The 16,307-nt window shown below is 41.1% G+C and overlaps 1 protein-coding gene across 3 annotated transcripts; it reads right to left on the bottom strand.

Moving 5' to 3' along the window:
- coq8aa (coenzyme Q8A, genome duplicate a) lies at nt 1-15,622 on the bottom strand. Of its 3 annotated transcripts, XM_061753850.1 has the most exons (17): nt 15,328-15,622; nt 13,198-13,269; nt 9,995-10,098; nt 9,050-9,144; nt 8,609-8,974; nt 8,327-8,393; nt 6,362-6,436; nt 5,841-5,969; nt 3,689-3,774; nt 3,426-3,566; nt 2,690-2,771; nt 2,527-2,620; nt 2,020-2,161; nt 1,837-1,944; nt 1,653-1,718; nt 1,464-1,550; nt 1-898 (listed from the first exon to the last, which is right to left on the bottom strand). In XM_061753850.1, exons 3-17 carry the CDS (start codon nt 10,086-10,088, stop codon nt 611-613), a joined length of 1,920 nt encoding a protein of 639 aa, XP_061609834.1. In that variant the 5' UTR covers nt 10,089-10,098; nt 13,198-13,269; nt 15,328-15,622; the 3' UTR covers nt 1-610. The 3 variants fall into 3 exon arrangements, with proteins under 3 accessions (XP_061609834.1, XP_061609837.1, XP_061609836.1); XM_061753853.1 differs by lacking the exon at nt 6,362-6,436; XM_061753852.1 differs by lacking the exons at nt 13,198-13,269; nt 15,328-15,622 and adding an exon at nt 10,168-10,932.
- Between the last annotated feature and the right edge of the window lie 685 nt (nt 15,623-16,307).

Genomic DNA, 16,307 nt, shown 5'->3' with positions numbered 1-16,307 from the left:
CAGCAAACACGTTTTGATTTTAATCAAGTGGAATCCACATACATGGACAGAGCAGGAAAAAAAAAAAAACAGACACAAAAAGGATATTTTTGTAAATTTCTTGTTAAAGGTAACGTGGTAAAATCACCCTGAGCTTCATAAAACTGACCGGCAAAAAACAAGAATAAAAGTCTCCCAACTAAACTAAAACGCCATCAACAGCAGCAAGGACAAAAATAAGGATTATAAACTACGTGGACATAAATTATTCCAGTATTCGATTACTTTTAAAACATGATTTATTTTTTACGTTCGTTTGTGTTGCTAGCTGGTCTCCATCTAAAGCAGAAACAAGAAGAAGACACTTATGGTCCTGGTCCACACTGACAGACTAACCTTATACGACTACATCATCAATCATCGTCATCGTCATCATCATCATCCTCCTGATGAGCGCCTTTAACCCTGATCGGCTGGTAAAAATAAAAAAATAAAACATTGTTAAAATGCCAACCGTGTTACAGTCGCTTTGGGTGCTTTTTGTCCGCAGTTTTGGCCTCCAACACGACGTTCGTGCGCATTCAAACCTCACTCGGTGGTTCTTTTTGCGATTGTTCCGGGGAACGGTGCATCAAACGGGCGGCGTGCGGCCCAGCCAGTAGCGCCGGTAAGCCTCCTGGAACATGTCGTTGCAGCGCAGCTTGCCGTCCAGGCGCGAGCAGATGAGGAAGGAGCCGCCCATCTTGCGGTGCAGTGAGTAAGTCTCCTCGGGCGGCGGCGTCAGGCGGTGGCGCAGCATCACCGGGATCAGGTTGTGGATGCGCTCCGTGGTCGACTGCGCGCCGAAGTTGAACGTGTCCGGCGACGCGAAGGCCTCGCCGAGGATCATCACCGCGTCCACGTGCGCGTTCTCCATAGCCTGCACGGAGACACGGGCGGACTAGATCAGAGGTCCACGGAGACTCACCAAAAAATATCAAAGATCAAAAGTGACTAACGCTCTAGAAATGTTCAAATCTCGACGAAGGACTTCTTTCTCCACTCTTGCATGTGGTTCAAGCACACCTGGTATGCCTGACTAACTAGTCTCTCGCCCTGCCCCGACCCCATGATATCTGAATTTGGAATTAGAGTAAACTAAAAATGATATTTAAAAAGATAAAAACAAACTTTGTGTAATTTCGCAAAAAAAAAAAAATAATAATAATAAAAAATAAATAAAACATTTAATTAATAAAAATACAATAAAAATTTAATGAAGTGTCTATGATGTATTTTGAATGGCATTAAAAAAAGAATGAAAATTTAAATCGGGAGGAAAATTCTAATGAAAAAAATGGACTTAATTTTATTTATTTATTTATTTTAAATCATGTTGAAAATTGGTTTACTGTTGCAAATGAAATGTGTATTTATTCATTTATATTTGTATAAATAAAAAAAATATATTAACCACCAGTACATATATATGTGTGTGTGTTTACCTTGGACTCATAACCGGTAAGAAACTTCATCTCGATGGATTTCTTCAGAACTCCTTCTCGGTCGCCCTCAGCGGCCGAGCGGATCACCTGCCATCGCATATGATGATGTCACCAATGATGATGTCACCGATGATGACATCACAGACAACGGCACTTTTTTTTATTGCTCACACATCCGCTTAGACTTACTTCGATATAGACGTCTGTGAAACTTTGATCGAATCCTCTGGTGGCTCCAAAGTCCAGTAGCGCCACCTGTAGACACACACGGGGATATCTTCAATTTATGATATGCAGAAGTGTGGTAGTTTTTCTCTCTCTCTCTTTTTTATTTTTATTTTATTTTTTTATTTTTTTAAATTAAAATACTCACCTTGTGCGTCTGTGGATCGTACAGGAAGTTGGACCAGTTTGGGTCGGTTTGCATGAAGCGGAACTCAAACAACTCTCTGAGGCACAGCTTCAGGATGTTCTCACAGATCTGGGAGGAAAAAAAATAAATAAATAAGATGATCCACCTGAAGAAGCAGTTCATTCTCTTTCCTTCCCTCCCTACCGTGTTCTTGAGCTCCTGCGGGAGGCCCTCGGCCTGGTCCAGGGGGAAGCCGGGGACCAGCTCCGTGGTGAGCACGTGGCTGCTGCTCAGCTCCTCGATCACCTCCGGGACGTAGAAGAACGGGTGCTCCTTCAGTAGCTCCCTGAGTCACAAACGCACGCTAATTAAAGATGCAGTTTGACACCGCTATATCGCACATTTTGAATATTACTTGCATACATTCACCTTAAAAACATTTTGGACAAACACTTTCCTTGTTTGTTAAAACATTATTATTATCTTTTTTTACCTCTGTGCAAGTTGGCGTCTTCTTTTGTTTTGTATTTTGTTGAGAACAAGCGCTAAGGAACATTTTAAAAGGTGCTTTTGAATAAGTATAAATGTATTTAAAGTGTGTGGGAGGGGTAAAACTAAAATATATGCTGGATTTTCACCTATTGTAGGTGGATGTGGAACTCCCCCCCCCCCCTCCCAAAATGATTCTAAAGAGATATGCAAGAAGCTGACCTAAACTTCTTGGCACACTGCGCCTCTCTGATGTAGTCGCACTCTAACGCCAGCTCTCTCCTCATCACGTCTATCAGGTGCTCTGGAAACAGACCTGCAAAACACACACACACAATGTAAAATGTATATCAACACAATTGCACGTGTGCGTGTGCGTGCGTACCGTCAGGCAGCGCGTTGCTCATGCTCAGTACGGTCATCAGATTGTTGACGTCGCTGTTGATGCTTTGGGCCACACCGGGATACTAATAAGCAGGACAGGATGCAGAATAATTGCACACACGCAAAAAATAAACAACAACTATTTATAGCAGCTAATCAAGAAACAGTAGAGAGAGACTGGAAAAGATCAATTATGGTTTGCTGTTACTACAAAAATGCTTTTATCATCAACCACGGCCTCCCCACTAACAAACATCTTAGCTGCTTTTAAGACGTGGTCGTTACTTGTGCGGTACCAATAAACAGAATTCTAGGAAAAATATCTAAATGGAGCACAAAAAACTAAGGAAATTTCTCTTTAGTAGATTATTTTTTGTTGTAAGAATGGTTGCTGACAATAAATCTTACACACACCTAAGACACCTTCTTATTGCGATTTATGATTCTATTATTGTTTATTAGTTATGAGAATGCATTGTAACTATAGGCCCACATTAAACATTTCACTCCCTTTTATTTATGGTTTAATTGATATCAAAAGTAAACATTTGACTCTCAATAGAGGCCTCCTGATAAAGTGATTTGTGGGGGGGGGGGGAAACATTGTTTGATTTCCTTATTTAAAACAAATTAGGGGGTTAGGGTTTATAATGTATGCTTTATTTGCGGAAAAAGTATTTTTTTTTTGAATGAATGATTGCTTAATATTCTTTACAGTCATACATAGAGGCACAGACCTGTATTTTCATGGCCACCTCCCGGCCGTCCTTGAGCCTGGCCAAGTGGACTTGCCCGATGGAGGCGGCGGCGAAGGGCCGCTCCTCGAAGGACTCCAGCTTGTCTCTCCAGTTGGGGCCCAGGTCGCCGTTGAGCGCTTTCTGTACACAAGCAGACGCACGGTCGGGATAGCTCGAGGCGCCGCGGTAAACGGACTTCTGACAGCGTTTAGGTTGGCCCTGACCGCCCGTGGACGAGACGCGTAATCATAAGGCGAGGTTACCGTCATCTGCTTGATGGGCATGAAGTCGGCGCTCTGCCGCACACGCTCGAATATCTTGGCCAGCTGCGGATTGATGAAGGCGTCGTCTGAAACGATACCAAAGAAGCGGAAATTATTATTATTTTTTTTTTTTGCATAAAATCAAAGTCCACTAGCATTTATTTCTAATACGGCGGCATGAGTGAAATGCGAGCTCACTATTTGGCAAGCAGCAGGTCACCGGCCTTGTGAAATGAGGCGTTCAAGCGCTCAATGCAAAATCAATAAAACGTCTCTTAACTTATATCAAACCGTTGCAATAAATTTAAAGAGGTGTAAACAATAAAATTACTTTAAAAAATACTGTATATACATAAGAGTAATATCAAATAAAACAAAATCATATGAATATAAAATGAAAAAATTACATAAAAATATATAAACTAAAAATGCTTCAAGATGAATGTATGTAGATTTTTTTAATGATAAAAAATTCTATTGAGTCTACTGTATTATGAATACATAAAAGTTTGAAGACAAAAAAAATATGTACGGAAAGATTTAAAACTACAATACAGAAGATCTAAATAGAATGTTTAAAAAAATTACAAATATAAATATAACTAGATTCTTAAAATAATAAGGTAAAATCAATAAAGTCTAAAATAGAACAAGTACAGAAAATACATAAATGTAAAAACAAATTTAAATAAATGTAATTATAAAATCTACAATAAACAATACAAATTAAGTAAATACTTAAAACTTACATAATGAATCTGACATACTATAAATTAGATTCATTAATAAGTCAAAAATATAGAATACAAAAATAAAAATCTAATACAGTACTGTGCAAAAATTAAGTCAATTATAAATAATTTAAATCAATACAAAATCTAATTAAAAACAGAAAGTACATAGTACAATTAATTAATGTAAAATATACCTTTATATAAATATAATTACAAAAATGACAAACAACAATTAAATATATATGTGAATACAAATGAATCTTACGTTTACAAAAAGAAAAAAGGAAAACAAAAAATGGAATTTATAATAACTATGAAGGAAAACAACATCATCCGTTAAGTAATTGCGGGTCGTGTGCCACTTGTAAGTGACATCATAAAAGTGTAGCGTTGCATTTTATCGTCATTATGCTTGAAGGTTAGCACACCACCACCATAAAGATAAGATAGCAGGTGTTGCCTTGAAGAGCAAAACATCAAGAGCCTAAAAGTAGGTCTTCGGCGCATATTGTCACTTTGAAAATAGACTCGTGCGCTTTTTTCCCCTGATGACATTTGAGTGTGTCGCGCTGTGCGTTTATATCGGACCTTGCACGTATTTGTGTTGATTCATGACGGACGGACGCACACCCGGCAGTGCGCTGAAACCTGATCGAACGTCTCCCTCTTCTCCAATAAATGTTTACTACGTTTCCAAGTCAGAAGGACGGGTGGGCTGAGGTCACGGTTTCAAGCAGCATAAATAAAAATAATGACGCCGCAATTGGACCCCGCTGACGGCATGTTTACGGCCTGCGCGTCCGACCTCCACCTGTTGTGTAATGTGACACAGCGCGTGTGCAGCAACACCGGCAGAACTTTACAGCATGACTCAGGACACACACTTGGACTTGCTTGGATTTGGCCTTCATACACCAGCACACTGGTTCGGAAATAAAACTACCAAAGCGTGACTGACTTGTACACGTTTACAGTAACTTTAAAAACCTTAAGAGTCAATTTACAGACTTGTTACTAAATACGCTATACATGTTTGAAGATGATTGCTGAAAACCTGCAAAGTGGGAGTACTCAACGCAATATAGCGTGCAACTGTTTCCCACCATTTCAGTTTTTTAGAGCGCCTCGTTGTCGGCCGTGAGTGTGTGCAAGTCACGGGGAGGAGGAAGAGGAGCAAGGTAAAATAAGTAAATAACTTAAGTCAGACGTGACACCCAGCGTGTGGACCAGAGCTTTGAGCTGGCGTGGCGTGCCTCGTTGTCGGTCGTGAGTGCGCGTACGTCACAGAGAAGTAAACATGTCTTGAAACCCTAATTTGAAGCCATAACCCTGTCCTAACAAAAAGGTAAGCATTATTTCCTTTGTGGAAGTAATGAATTTGCTATTATTCTCCCCGAGTTTGTGTTTTTCACGTTCACCTTGAATACTGAGCATCTGTCCCAGCTTGAGCGCCGCCCCTCGCACTTTACACAAAGTCCTCACGATGCGTTCGGCGTTGGCCTCCGACAAGAAGGGACTCGAGTCCAGCACGGCCTTTTTATTCTCTCCTGCACAAAAAGAAGAAGAAGAAAAGAGGATTTGAAAACCACCCAAAACAACACGCTTGCGTTTATTTACGTGTCAGCGGGTGATCGGGGTGAGTAGTGCCACGGTGGGTTTAACACAAGTAGCCTGACTGGATTACAAACAAAGACGAGTGTGCGTGCGTGCGTGTGCGATTAAGCGGACGACGGCGCCGAGAGGGAGCGTCTGTTTATTTGGAGCGTGTAGTAGCTGAGTGCACCTGCCTCTTTGCAAACAATAACAGCCAGGAAAGAATGTAAGCTACGCTGCTTCTTCTGCTACATAAACGTAGCTTTCACCACACGTCCATTCAAGACAGATCAATATGCATTTCCATTTCCCAAAAAATCATTTTGTGTGTGCGTGTGTGCGTTACCCGCCGCGTCGTTATGTCTGATGGTCTTCTTGGCGACCTCTGCCAAGGCTCCGATACCCAAGCCGACGGCCAAACCTGGTGAAAAACATGTTGACGTGCTTACGGCGGCGTCAAGTTACAGTTTTTCGACACGTACAGTAACGAGTATTGCCATCATTCATTTAAACTAAATACATAAATAGTATTAAATAAAATAAGGCTATATCAATAAAATACAGAGTTCATAAATATGATTAAAAATACAACTAAAAATAACCAAAGATGCGAAACCTAGATAAAAACAAAAAATAGGTGTGAATGCACATTTTGAAAAAAAATTTAAAATTGAAATAAGAGCATACACATATATTAAACTTTCCATAATACTACATTTACTTAAATAAAGGTGTGAGATTAATTAAGTTTTATTTTCACCTGCTCATTTTCAGGCATGTGAATTGTGATTTGAATCTGCGCTTTTTGTATACGCAAACCTTTTTTTAAATAAATTATTCTTTAAATATATATATATAAAATATTTCTTTCCTCAACACACACAAAATCCAGAGTTTAAATGGGCATGGGTTTAGCCTTGTACAACAACGACTTATGATTACATTTATTATTAAACATGGCAAGCATGTGGTTGAAATATTTTGCTTTTTTTTGGTTTTGTTTTTTTAAGCGCTGCATTAATTTGCCGCAGCGAGCTGTGAGAACCTTAATACAGCGATCGAGAACTGGGCTGAACAACTCATCCAAGGTTGCTCTCTCGGTTACATCATCAGCAACAAATCTGCAAGGCAACAGCGGCAGGAGGAAGAGGAGGAGGAGGAGGAGGAGGAGGAGAAAAAAGAAACGAAGAAGGGCTGACAAGGACACCGTGACAGCGCACATTTCCTCGTCTGGAGAGCACAAACACAATTTACGCGCCATAATGTTCACGCGGTACGATCCTGTTGACCTAAACCGCTACGACGTCAATAAACTTCAACCTTTTTACATAAAGTGGAAGGTGTCACAGTGGAATCAGGAAGGCTGACTTTTGTTTTTACACTTTAAGTAAGACTTAGCGCTGAGCCATTCATACGTTTATCACTCTGTGTGTATTGTGGCCCCTGTCAACCGGCTGACTGTGGGCTATTTGTCTTCAAATTTGGAAATGTTGCTTCGTTGCTTCATCCTTCCTCCGCCCCAGCCCAGCGCCGAAGGTCAGCTGACCGGCCGCAACTGGAGGTATCCGAGGTGAAACGAAAGCTTGAGAGGGGATAGAGCCCTTTCTATTGCTGAACTGTACTTTCAGGATTTTGTCTTCGCAGAGCGGCTAACAGCCTCTCGTGTTTTGTTCTGGCTAAATTTGGCTCTGCTCTGCCCTCCAGTTTGACTCGCGTGTCCTACAGTATGTGCGCATTGTTATCTCTCTCGTGCGTGTTTTCCACCTGACTACACGTTCCAGGAGACGCTTACGTCTTAAGACTATTGTGCAAACAGTGAGCAATCTGCTAACGCGTTCAAATTTTGCTCCACGCAAAGTCATAAATCAGATAGGAAATCCATGCACAGTGCAAGCTCGCCATTTTGTGCAGCTCTGACCCTAACACAGGCTGCGAGTGGGTTGAAGGTTACAAGATGAAGCTTTACAAGTACTAACTGAGCTTGGATATTACTTACCAATAATAACAATATGAAAATAAACTCTTAACACTGAGCTGAAGGACCTCATTTGAAATCACAACCCCAGCTTGAAACCCTCCTTTCAAATCCTAACCCTAACTTTAAACCAGGCCTGTCACTAAAGTATTAACGCTAACTTGGTACAATTAAAGCTAAGCTATCGTTAGTGCTTCCTGTGTTCACTTCTTCACAAGGAGACCAATTTTTATCCGAGAGCAGAATGAAGTCGTCGACTGCGGCGTTCAAGGTCGGCAGGTTACGCCAGCGTTTGCCCGCGTGCTTATTTGTCATTTTTGGAAATAGCGGCATTACCTCCAAAGTTGGCGAGTCTGCTCAGGCGGGTCACGGGCACTTTTCTCTCGCGGGCTCTCTCGCTCAACTAAAAGCAATTAAACAGATGCAAATAATGAGAAATAATAAACAATTATAAAGAAAGAGGCTTAAAATATTAAATAATAAAAACAATAAAATGTACTAAATAAATAATACATAAATCAAAACTGAGCCAACTAACCCTAAAATAAAAAATACTAACAGTTCTACTAATACTAACACTCAAAAATAGCACGTAGAGAAAGTCATAAACAATGTCACCATCTGTTTGTGCGGCTTGACGTCGGGCCTCTTGCTCTGCCGGGCCTTCTCCAGGTCTTCGGCCGTCAGCCCGCCAACGGACGACGACGGCTCCTGGTGGTAGCCCCGCCACCCGCACGCCAGCGCCGCATGACGCTGGCGGCGGGCGGCGACGTGGTACCGCCTGCTGCCGAACTCCCGCGAAGGATCCTTGTAGCCGGCGAACGGCGAGCTCTTCGTCCCGCCCGCCGCGCTCCGATTGCACGCGCCCTCGTTAGCGCCCGCCTGGTGATTGGCCAAAAAGTCGTCGTACTCGCTGAACTCTGATGTGGAAAGGTCGCCCTGAGGAAACTCTGAGTCGGGGGAGGCCTGTTGCGGACTCAGCTCCTTTTTTTGAAACATTCAGACTTGCTAAGAATCACAGTAAGACTCCATTTTGGGATTATTAGAAAAAGCTCTCACCTGTGCTTTCGTCACCACCATGGCGATGCCTTGCTCGATGCCTTGCTCAGCGGCCGATTGGAAATTTTGGACAGCAGCACCGACACCGGGAAGGCCTCCGATTAACACAAAACATTTGTATTTGTATATACACAATGATTACACAATTGTTATCTACAGGCTATGGCTAAAAGTAAATGTAAGCAGCAAGTAATATTAGCCATTTCTTTAATTTCATTTTGGACAAAGCCTTTTTAAAGGCCAATTGAGCTCAACTATACTGAAGAGAACCATTAGAAGGGGTCTCAATCAAAATATTAATAAATAAATAAAATAAATTTTAAGAATCTAGTGATAATTTATTTGATAATGAATAAGATCTGAAAGCATTTTTATTAACACAGTGATTTAAACGGAACTTTGGCTTACGTAGCATTACTCATATGTAAAGCTAGTGTTGGCATTCCTGTCGAAAAAGTGCTAAATTACGCATATTGGTATTGTCTTATTTAGTGCTAATAGCGAGTAAAGCAAAGCTATAGTAATCAGTCAGTCAAAAGCGTTAAATGGAGGTGCTTTATAACTTTTGGCTGATGTAGCGTTTGCAGGAACAATTAAGGCTAACTTTAGCACCGTTAGCAGTCCCATCACGCCGGTGTTAAACGGAAGTCCCATTTTGGTGAAACGTTGGCTAATGTTCGCCAACAATGAAATGCTAATGTTAGCACCGTTAGCAAATACATGGACCTCCATTTTGTATGAAGTTTAGCTTATGTAGTGCTAAGAGCAACAACAACAAAAAATAAATAACCTAAGCTTTTGTTATCAGTCCTGTCACAAGAATTGTTAAAAGGAGCTCCTTATTGTATATATTTGGGCAAGTATAGCGTACTTAGCAACAATTAAAGCTAAAGTTAGCACCGTTAGCACCTGTTACTCCATATTGTGTCGAAAGGGTCCACTCACCTGTCCCGCCACGTAGGGCACCGCCCTGCGTCTCCACGACGGCCTTGCTCAGCTTAGCCAAGCCTCGCATCAGCATCATCATGTCGCCCGCCATGACGCGCCCGCTACAAGACAACAGCACAGAGTTTGAATTAAAAGGAGACGTTCGGCGGAAGAAATGCCGGCCAACGCACTTGTGCGCTCTTGCTTCTGCCGCTTCACTGCTTAAAATACTCCCTGACTGAAAGCTCACACATCGGACAAGAGGTGGAAGGAATGCTGTTGAAAGTTGGACGGCCACATTGTTGTCCCGATCGAGGCTGGACTTCTAAACATAGCGCACGGTGCCCCCCCCCGTGATGTTCTAAATAGCAGTGGTCAGCGGTCAGGGACTTCTCCGCTACACTCAACACCAACAGAAGCACTGACCTACAATTGTTGTTACTTGAAATGGTATTTAATCTATTCCCATCAGGCTACTGTCTTCATTTTGTAGTGTTTCTCTTGGCTACACTGCTTCCAGTGCGCATATGTGGATGTTGGATTTTTTTTGTCCAATCAGATTTCATCTTCTGCGTGTTGCCACGTCAATGTAATCGACCCAGAGCCTTCGGAATCAGTAGCGTTGGCCGACGAAACTTAAAACTATATTGGCAATGGGACTTTTTCCTTAACCAATCAGATTTCAAATTTGCCCTCACAGGGCCAGCAAGCTGAACCTTTTCTCTCCTCTGATTGGTTGGTCAGCGCAAAAATTGCTGCAGCCAACTTGGACTAGCAAAAGGTCTGTAGTGATATGCACACATCGATGCGTGTGAATTTTTTATGCCCTCTGGTGAGTATATGTACTTTATCTATATTTCTTTGTTTTTTTAATGTTATTAAAATACAGTTGTGCCTTGAGATACGATTTTAAATTCATTCTGTGACCACGCCTGTAACTCAAAACACTTGACTCTCAAATAATCTGTCCCCATTGAAATGAATAGAAATGCCATTAATCTGTTCCAGCCTACTTTATATTATTTAATGTATGATTTGTATTACTATTGTTGATATTATTATTATTAAATATGTTTAAATCTCTTGTTCATATTCAACTGAAAATGCTGGACTGATGGAGATGTTATGATCTCTCTTGGACACACCTAAACCACTGGGCGCCACCTACATTCCTCTGCCACACTGTGTGTGTGTGTGTGTGTGTCTGTGTGTGTGAGCGTGTGTGCGTGCGTTTCAGGTGTGAAAACATGCTGAAACACAGCTCTGCTTGGACTCTGAAGCATACACACGCACTCACATACGCACGCACGTTCTGTGCACACACAGAACACACAGGCACACCGGACTGAGACACACACATGGAGACACACACAAAGACATAAGTGCACATGGAAACAAGCACACACTCATGGGGAACCAGAACACACACTTACGCTCAGACACACACACGTGGAAAAACATATGCACACGGGAAATGTATGCACGCATGCAAACGCACAAACACAGACACATGGAAACACATACGCATGCTGACACACGCAAGCACGCACAGACACACAAACACAATCATGGAGAGACATAAATGTACACTCTGACACACACATTTTTTTTTTGTTTTTTTTTCCATGTACTGGTATCAACTTGTTATTGTGCAACAGCCAAAGATTGCGAAACCTGCAACGACAACTTACAAAACATACAAATGTTGTTGCCGTGGCCATGGGCGTCAAAGTGGGAAGATTTTGCCAGGGCCCCTAGCATGTGGGGGGGTTAGGTTTTAGGATGCAGGGAGCCCCCGTATTTTGAAAGTCCGTCAGCCCGCCCGTGGGCAAATAACTTTCAGTTGAACAAAGCCGTCCACCCCCACCAACCCGCCGACCAGCCATGCCACGCCTCCAACAAATGATTTTCAATTGGGGCACTTTGACCGCAACCCCCCCTCACCACCACCCTGGTGACAAAAGTTTTTCTTGGCGGGAGCCCTTCACGGGGCTTATGTATGAGGGCCCAGATTCTGCCGCTACGACCTTGGCTTTAGCCTTTTGTTGACATGGCAGCATCATTTCATGTTACATGCTAAATACAACGGCGGTCTGTCAAAATGGAGGACAAGGGTGTCAAGTAACAAATAAGCGTCGACATGCGCTACCACTTCATGATCAAAACAACAAAGCAGGACTGCAAATCTTGTTTACATTTGCAACATTGCCTTTTGTGTCAAAGGCGATTCAAAGGTAGCCTCCCTCCCTCATCTCCCATTGGCAGTCGTCAAGCGACGGTAGAAAAAGTGGCTTCTCATTGGTCCGTCAAGGAGGCTAATGTTTTTCATGCTGCCAAATTATCCAAATAGTTGGTCATATAGATGAAATAATATTATATAGTGGTGCATTATAGTTTTTTAGTTTTTACTACAAGGTCATGTAAACATACCCAAAAGTTGCAGATTAGTGTTTAGGTTTTTGCTCCACGGCTCCTCCCAGAGTTGAGAAGTGCAATTCACTTTGCCTACAATTTTACAAAATTTGGCCACCAAAACAATTTCACTCCCCAAAAAGTAAAACAAAAAACAAAAAAAACACCATCGCCAATGAGGAACTTCAGTTGCAAAACATGAACCAACTTCCTGTGTGTCACTCCCAACGTTAAACACCACTCGCACCCGCACACACACACACACAATAGAGAACAATAATAAAAAGTGAGGGCCCAAAACAAGCAGTGACCACTAGTGACTAAACTGGATTAACTGTACTATTGCGTGTGTGTGTCTCAAACAAAAACGTACGGGTAAGCCTCAGCTGCTGTCTGGTCTGGACTCTTCTGCACTGCTAACCCTACACACACACACGCACGAGTGTTTGGTCACAGCAATAAAAATAGGACATAGTCTACATGTGTTAACGCATTGGACGGGAAGTGTTATAGTCATGTCCTAAATTAAGGGAAGGCTGAATCCAACCTGAGTAAACAATAACAAATTTATTGCTTTATTTGTATCTTTTTTTCCCCCATTTGTATTCATTTTGTATTTCTATTTCTATTGCATTCATTTAACTGTATCAATAGCAGACAACAGAATTTTAAAATGAAGTCTAACGTGCACAGGCAGCCAGTGGAGGGAGGCCATAATAGGAGGATTGTGCTCCCTCTTTCGTGTTCCAGTTAAAGATGCACTGCGAAATGAGAACAGTCGCAAGGAGCTGCTGAAAGCCACAACTCACGTCCAGACGCTCACACGGATTGAACCGGCCAACCCGACTCCAGCACCTGACGTCACTCACTCGGCCACGCCCCTGAAAGGCACACATCGAACACACAAATATTACAGTCCGCACAGTAATTACACCTTATAAAACTTTTTGTACGATTCAGTGCTATTTTACTTTATTAATATCATGTAACAAAAATGTTTTTTTGGGAGGGGGCGGGGCGAAACAGATAATGGCATTTAAATTCAATTCAATGAGGAAAATTGATTTCATAATTAGTACAATGAGTGACACTTTGAAGGTTTTACTGCATTACCTCCACCAGGGAACTTTGGATGTGGAAAAAAAATATCTTTGTTAAATTTCAGTTTTGTTTACACTATTGCTAATCTAACGTTGCTAGGCTAATGACAAAATCCAGACCACTACATAGTATTACACTAACATGTTTTCTGAAGCAACAACTAAAAAAAAAAAAGAAAAAAAAAAAGTTACATTTAACTACAGGATTGAATTAATAACTCTTTGTTGTTTACTACAAAAGTAAACATTAATTTGGTTAACTATATATTCTAATAAACTACAATTATATATTATTGCGTATTTTATGGGGAATTTACTGTATGTTGTTGTTGAGGCAGAATGAAGATACCAGCCCAGTTAAAACAATAATAAATGATAAGATAAATCCAACAATAGCACGTCAGCGGTTAGTGGATGCCGGGCTTATCGATAAAAAGTAGGTCATAAACAAAGGGTACAGGACACACCAGAGTCTGTATTTAACTTTAAACTTTGTGTGTTGCCATTTTAAAAAGCAATAGGAATTCTAATGTACCTTTATCGACAACAATATTCTGAACGTTTCATCATTAGCAAAAAAGCCGGCCCTTCAAAATACACATTAGTGTCATTCAATTACCGAGTGCACTTATTGCATATAACATCTATTTATAAACTTAGTGAGGCATAAGTAGTTCACTTAAAGTGTCAAATGTGTCTATTTAACTTTAAAGTTTGTGTGTAACCACTTTTAAAGTGGCCGCCATCGCAAATGAATCATGTTCAAGAACCTAGTAAGGCGTAAGTGACTCAATTCAACTTGAAACTTCCCGTGTTGCCAATTTAAAAAATCGACATGAATTCTACAACTTTACTGAAAATGACAAGAGCGACAAAGCATCATGTTCACTCCATTTATCGCACAGAAATCACATTTATTAATGAATAAGAGAAATGTATCAAAATGAGTGTTTAATGGGTCTATTCAACCGTAAACCTTGTGTGTTATCATTTTAAAATCAATATGAACTCTACAACTTGATGACAAAAAAAGACAAGATCTGGACAGTTTCGACACTCGCAAGAAAGCTGTCCCTTCAAAACAAACATTATGTCACTTGAAGTTCACTTATTGCACACAAAAAAATGACATTATTCACTTGGTAAAACGTAAGTATCGTAATATAAGTGTTAATGGGTCTATATTTAACTTTAAACTTCCTGCGTTGGCATTGGGGGGGAGGGGGGAACCGGTCTGAACAAGACACCAGCGAGAAGGCGCTACATGCAAAATAAACATTACGTCACTTTAAGTGTTAAATCATACCTAAGAAATTATTACGACATACGTAGAAAAAGTGTTAAATGGGTCGGTTGCCATTTGGAAAAAAAAATGGAATAAGTATTCTACAACTTTATTAACATGACACGCGTAGCAAAAAAATTAAGTGTTCAAATGGGTCTACTTAGTTGCCATTTAAAAATAATACTATAAACCACAACTTTATTGACAAGAACAAGTTTTAGTCAGAGCGCAAACAAACATGACGTCACTTTCATCCGCCTACCAAAGGCCACTCATTGCACAAAAAAATATCAATTATCAATTTCAATTTCATCAATTATCAATTTAATAAAACGAAACTTTATGAAATTTGTTTAAGTGTCGAAGGGGTTAATTTCGCTCGCTATAAACGAGCTGCGCCACGTTATTGTTGATGTTAGCTAGCTAGCGCAGATCGAAGTCACTTCGGTGCAGGCAAATTTGCACTTTGAAAGAAACATGCATGCAAATGAAGGAGCTTCGCATCACAGGGATTAAACACGTCCGATAACGCGTGATAATCTGCTCTCACTCACCAGCGGGCGTGCTTCGTCTTCGACTCCCAGCGATGATGATTAACTCTTAAATGATGAATATGGAGGAGAAAGGTTCATGTCTTGAGAGCGTTTGCAGGCTGCGTGGGTTTTCCTCGTGGTCCGGTCGGCTCGCGTGCGTCTCTGCGCCGTGAGATCAAAGCTCCTGTTTGACCGAACTCCACCGCGGCCCACTTGACGTTCAGATTCGAGCCGCGCACGGACACGCACGCCCCCTCGGGGCCCCTGGCGGACGATGCCGTCCAAACCCGCGTGAACTCGTCCGACCGATTTTTGAGGGGAGGGGGGGGGGGGGGGGGGGGGCGCTGTTTTCCAGTTTTCTCGCGCGTTGGCGCCGTCGCCCCGCCCCTCCTCGTTCCCCATTGGATGCTCTCAGGAGGCGGAGGGCCCAACGAGGTTTCCCATTGGTTTGTTAAGGAACCAAACACGGAAGTGGTTTGAAGACGTTCCCCCCCCCCCCCCCCCCCCCCACATGGCCTAATTATCAAGACAGTATGTAATCGTTTAAAATAAAATAAATACATATTCAAATATTAACATATTTTTCATTAGGGATTGGAAACGTCCGAACCGTATAGTGGTGTATTATATTATTTTTACTTTTTAGTTAACTATGAATCAATGCATACAATAAACACTAGATTGGAAGTGAAAAATAGTAGTATTTTACTTTTAAACATTATTTTTAGGGTCAGGATATGGTATAGTTATATAAAATAAATTGTAAAAAATCAACATTAAATGGAACATTTAAAATATATTGCAGGCCCGTTATATTGTTTATAAAGTATTGTAATGAATATATTTGTACGTCATTTGTGATTGTTAAACAATACCTGCATAAAATCACATAAAAACATGTTAAATTATATATTGTATGAAATTAATCTACTACCCAGCCCCACATCAATTCAGGGTCTGAAATATATGATATGGGAAAATTAATATTCAATTAGGCATTT

Source organism: Phyllopteryx taeniolatus, chromosome 18 (genome assembly GCF_024500385.1).
Source record: "Phyllopteryx taeniolatus isolate TA_2022b chromosome 18, UOR_Ptae_1.2, whole genome shotgun sequence".
In the NCBI taxonomy this organism is placed as follows: domain Eukaryota; kingdom Metazoa; phylum Chordata; class Actinopteri; order Syngnathiformes; family Syngnathidae; genus Phyllopteryx; species Phyllopteryx taeniolatus.
This window is presented reverse-complemented; position numbering and strand designations above follow the sequence as displayed.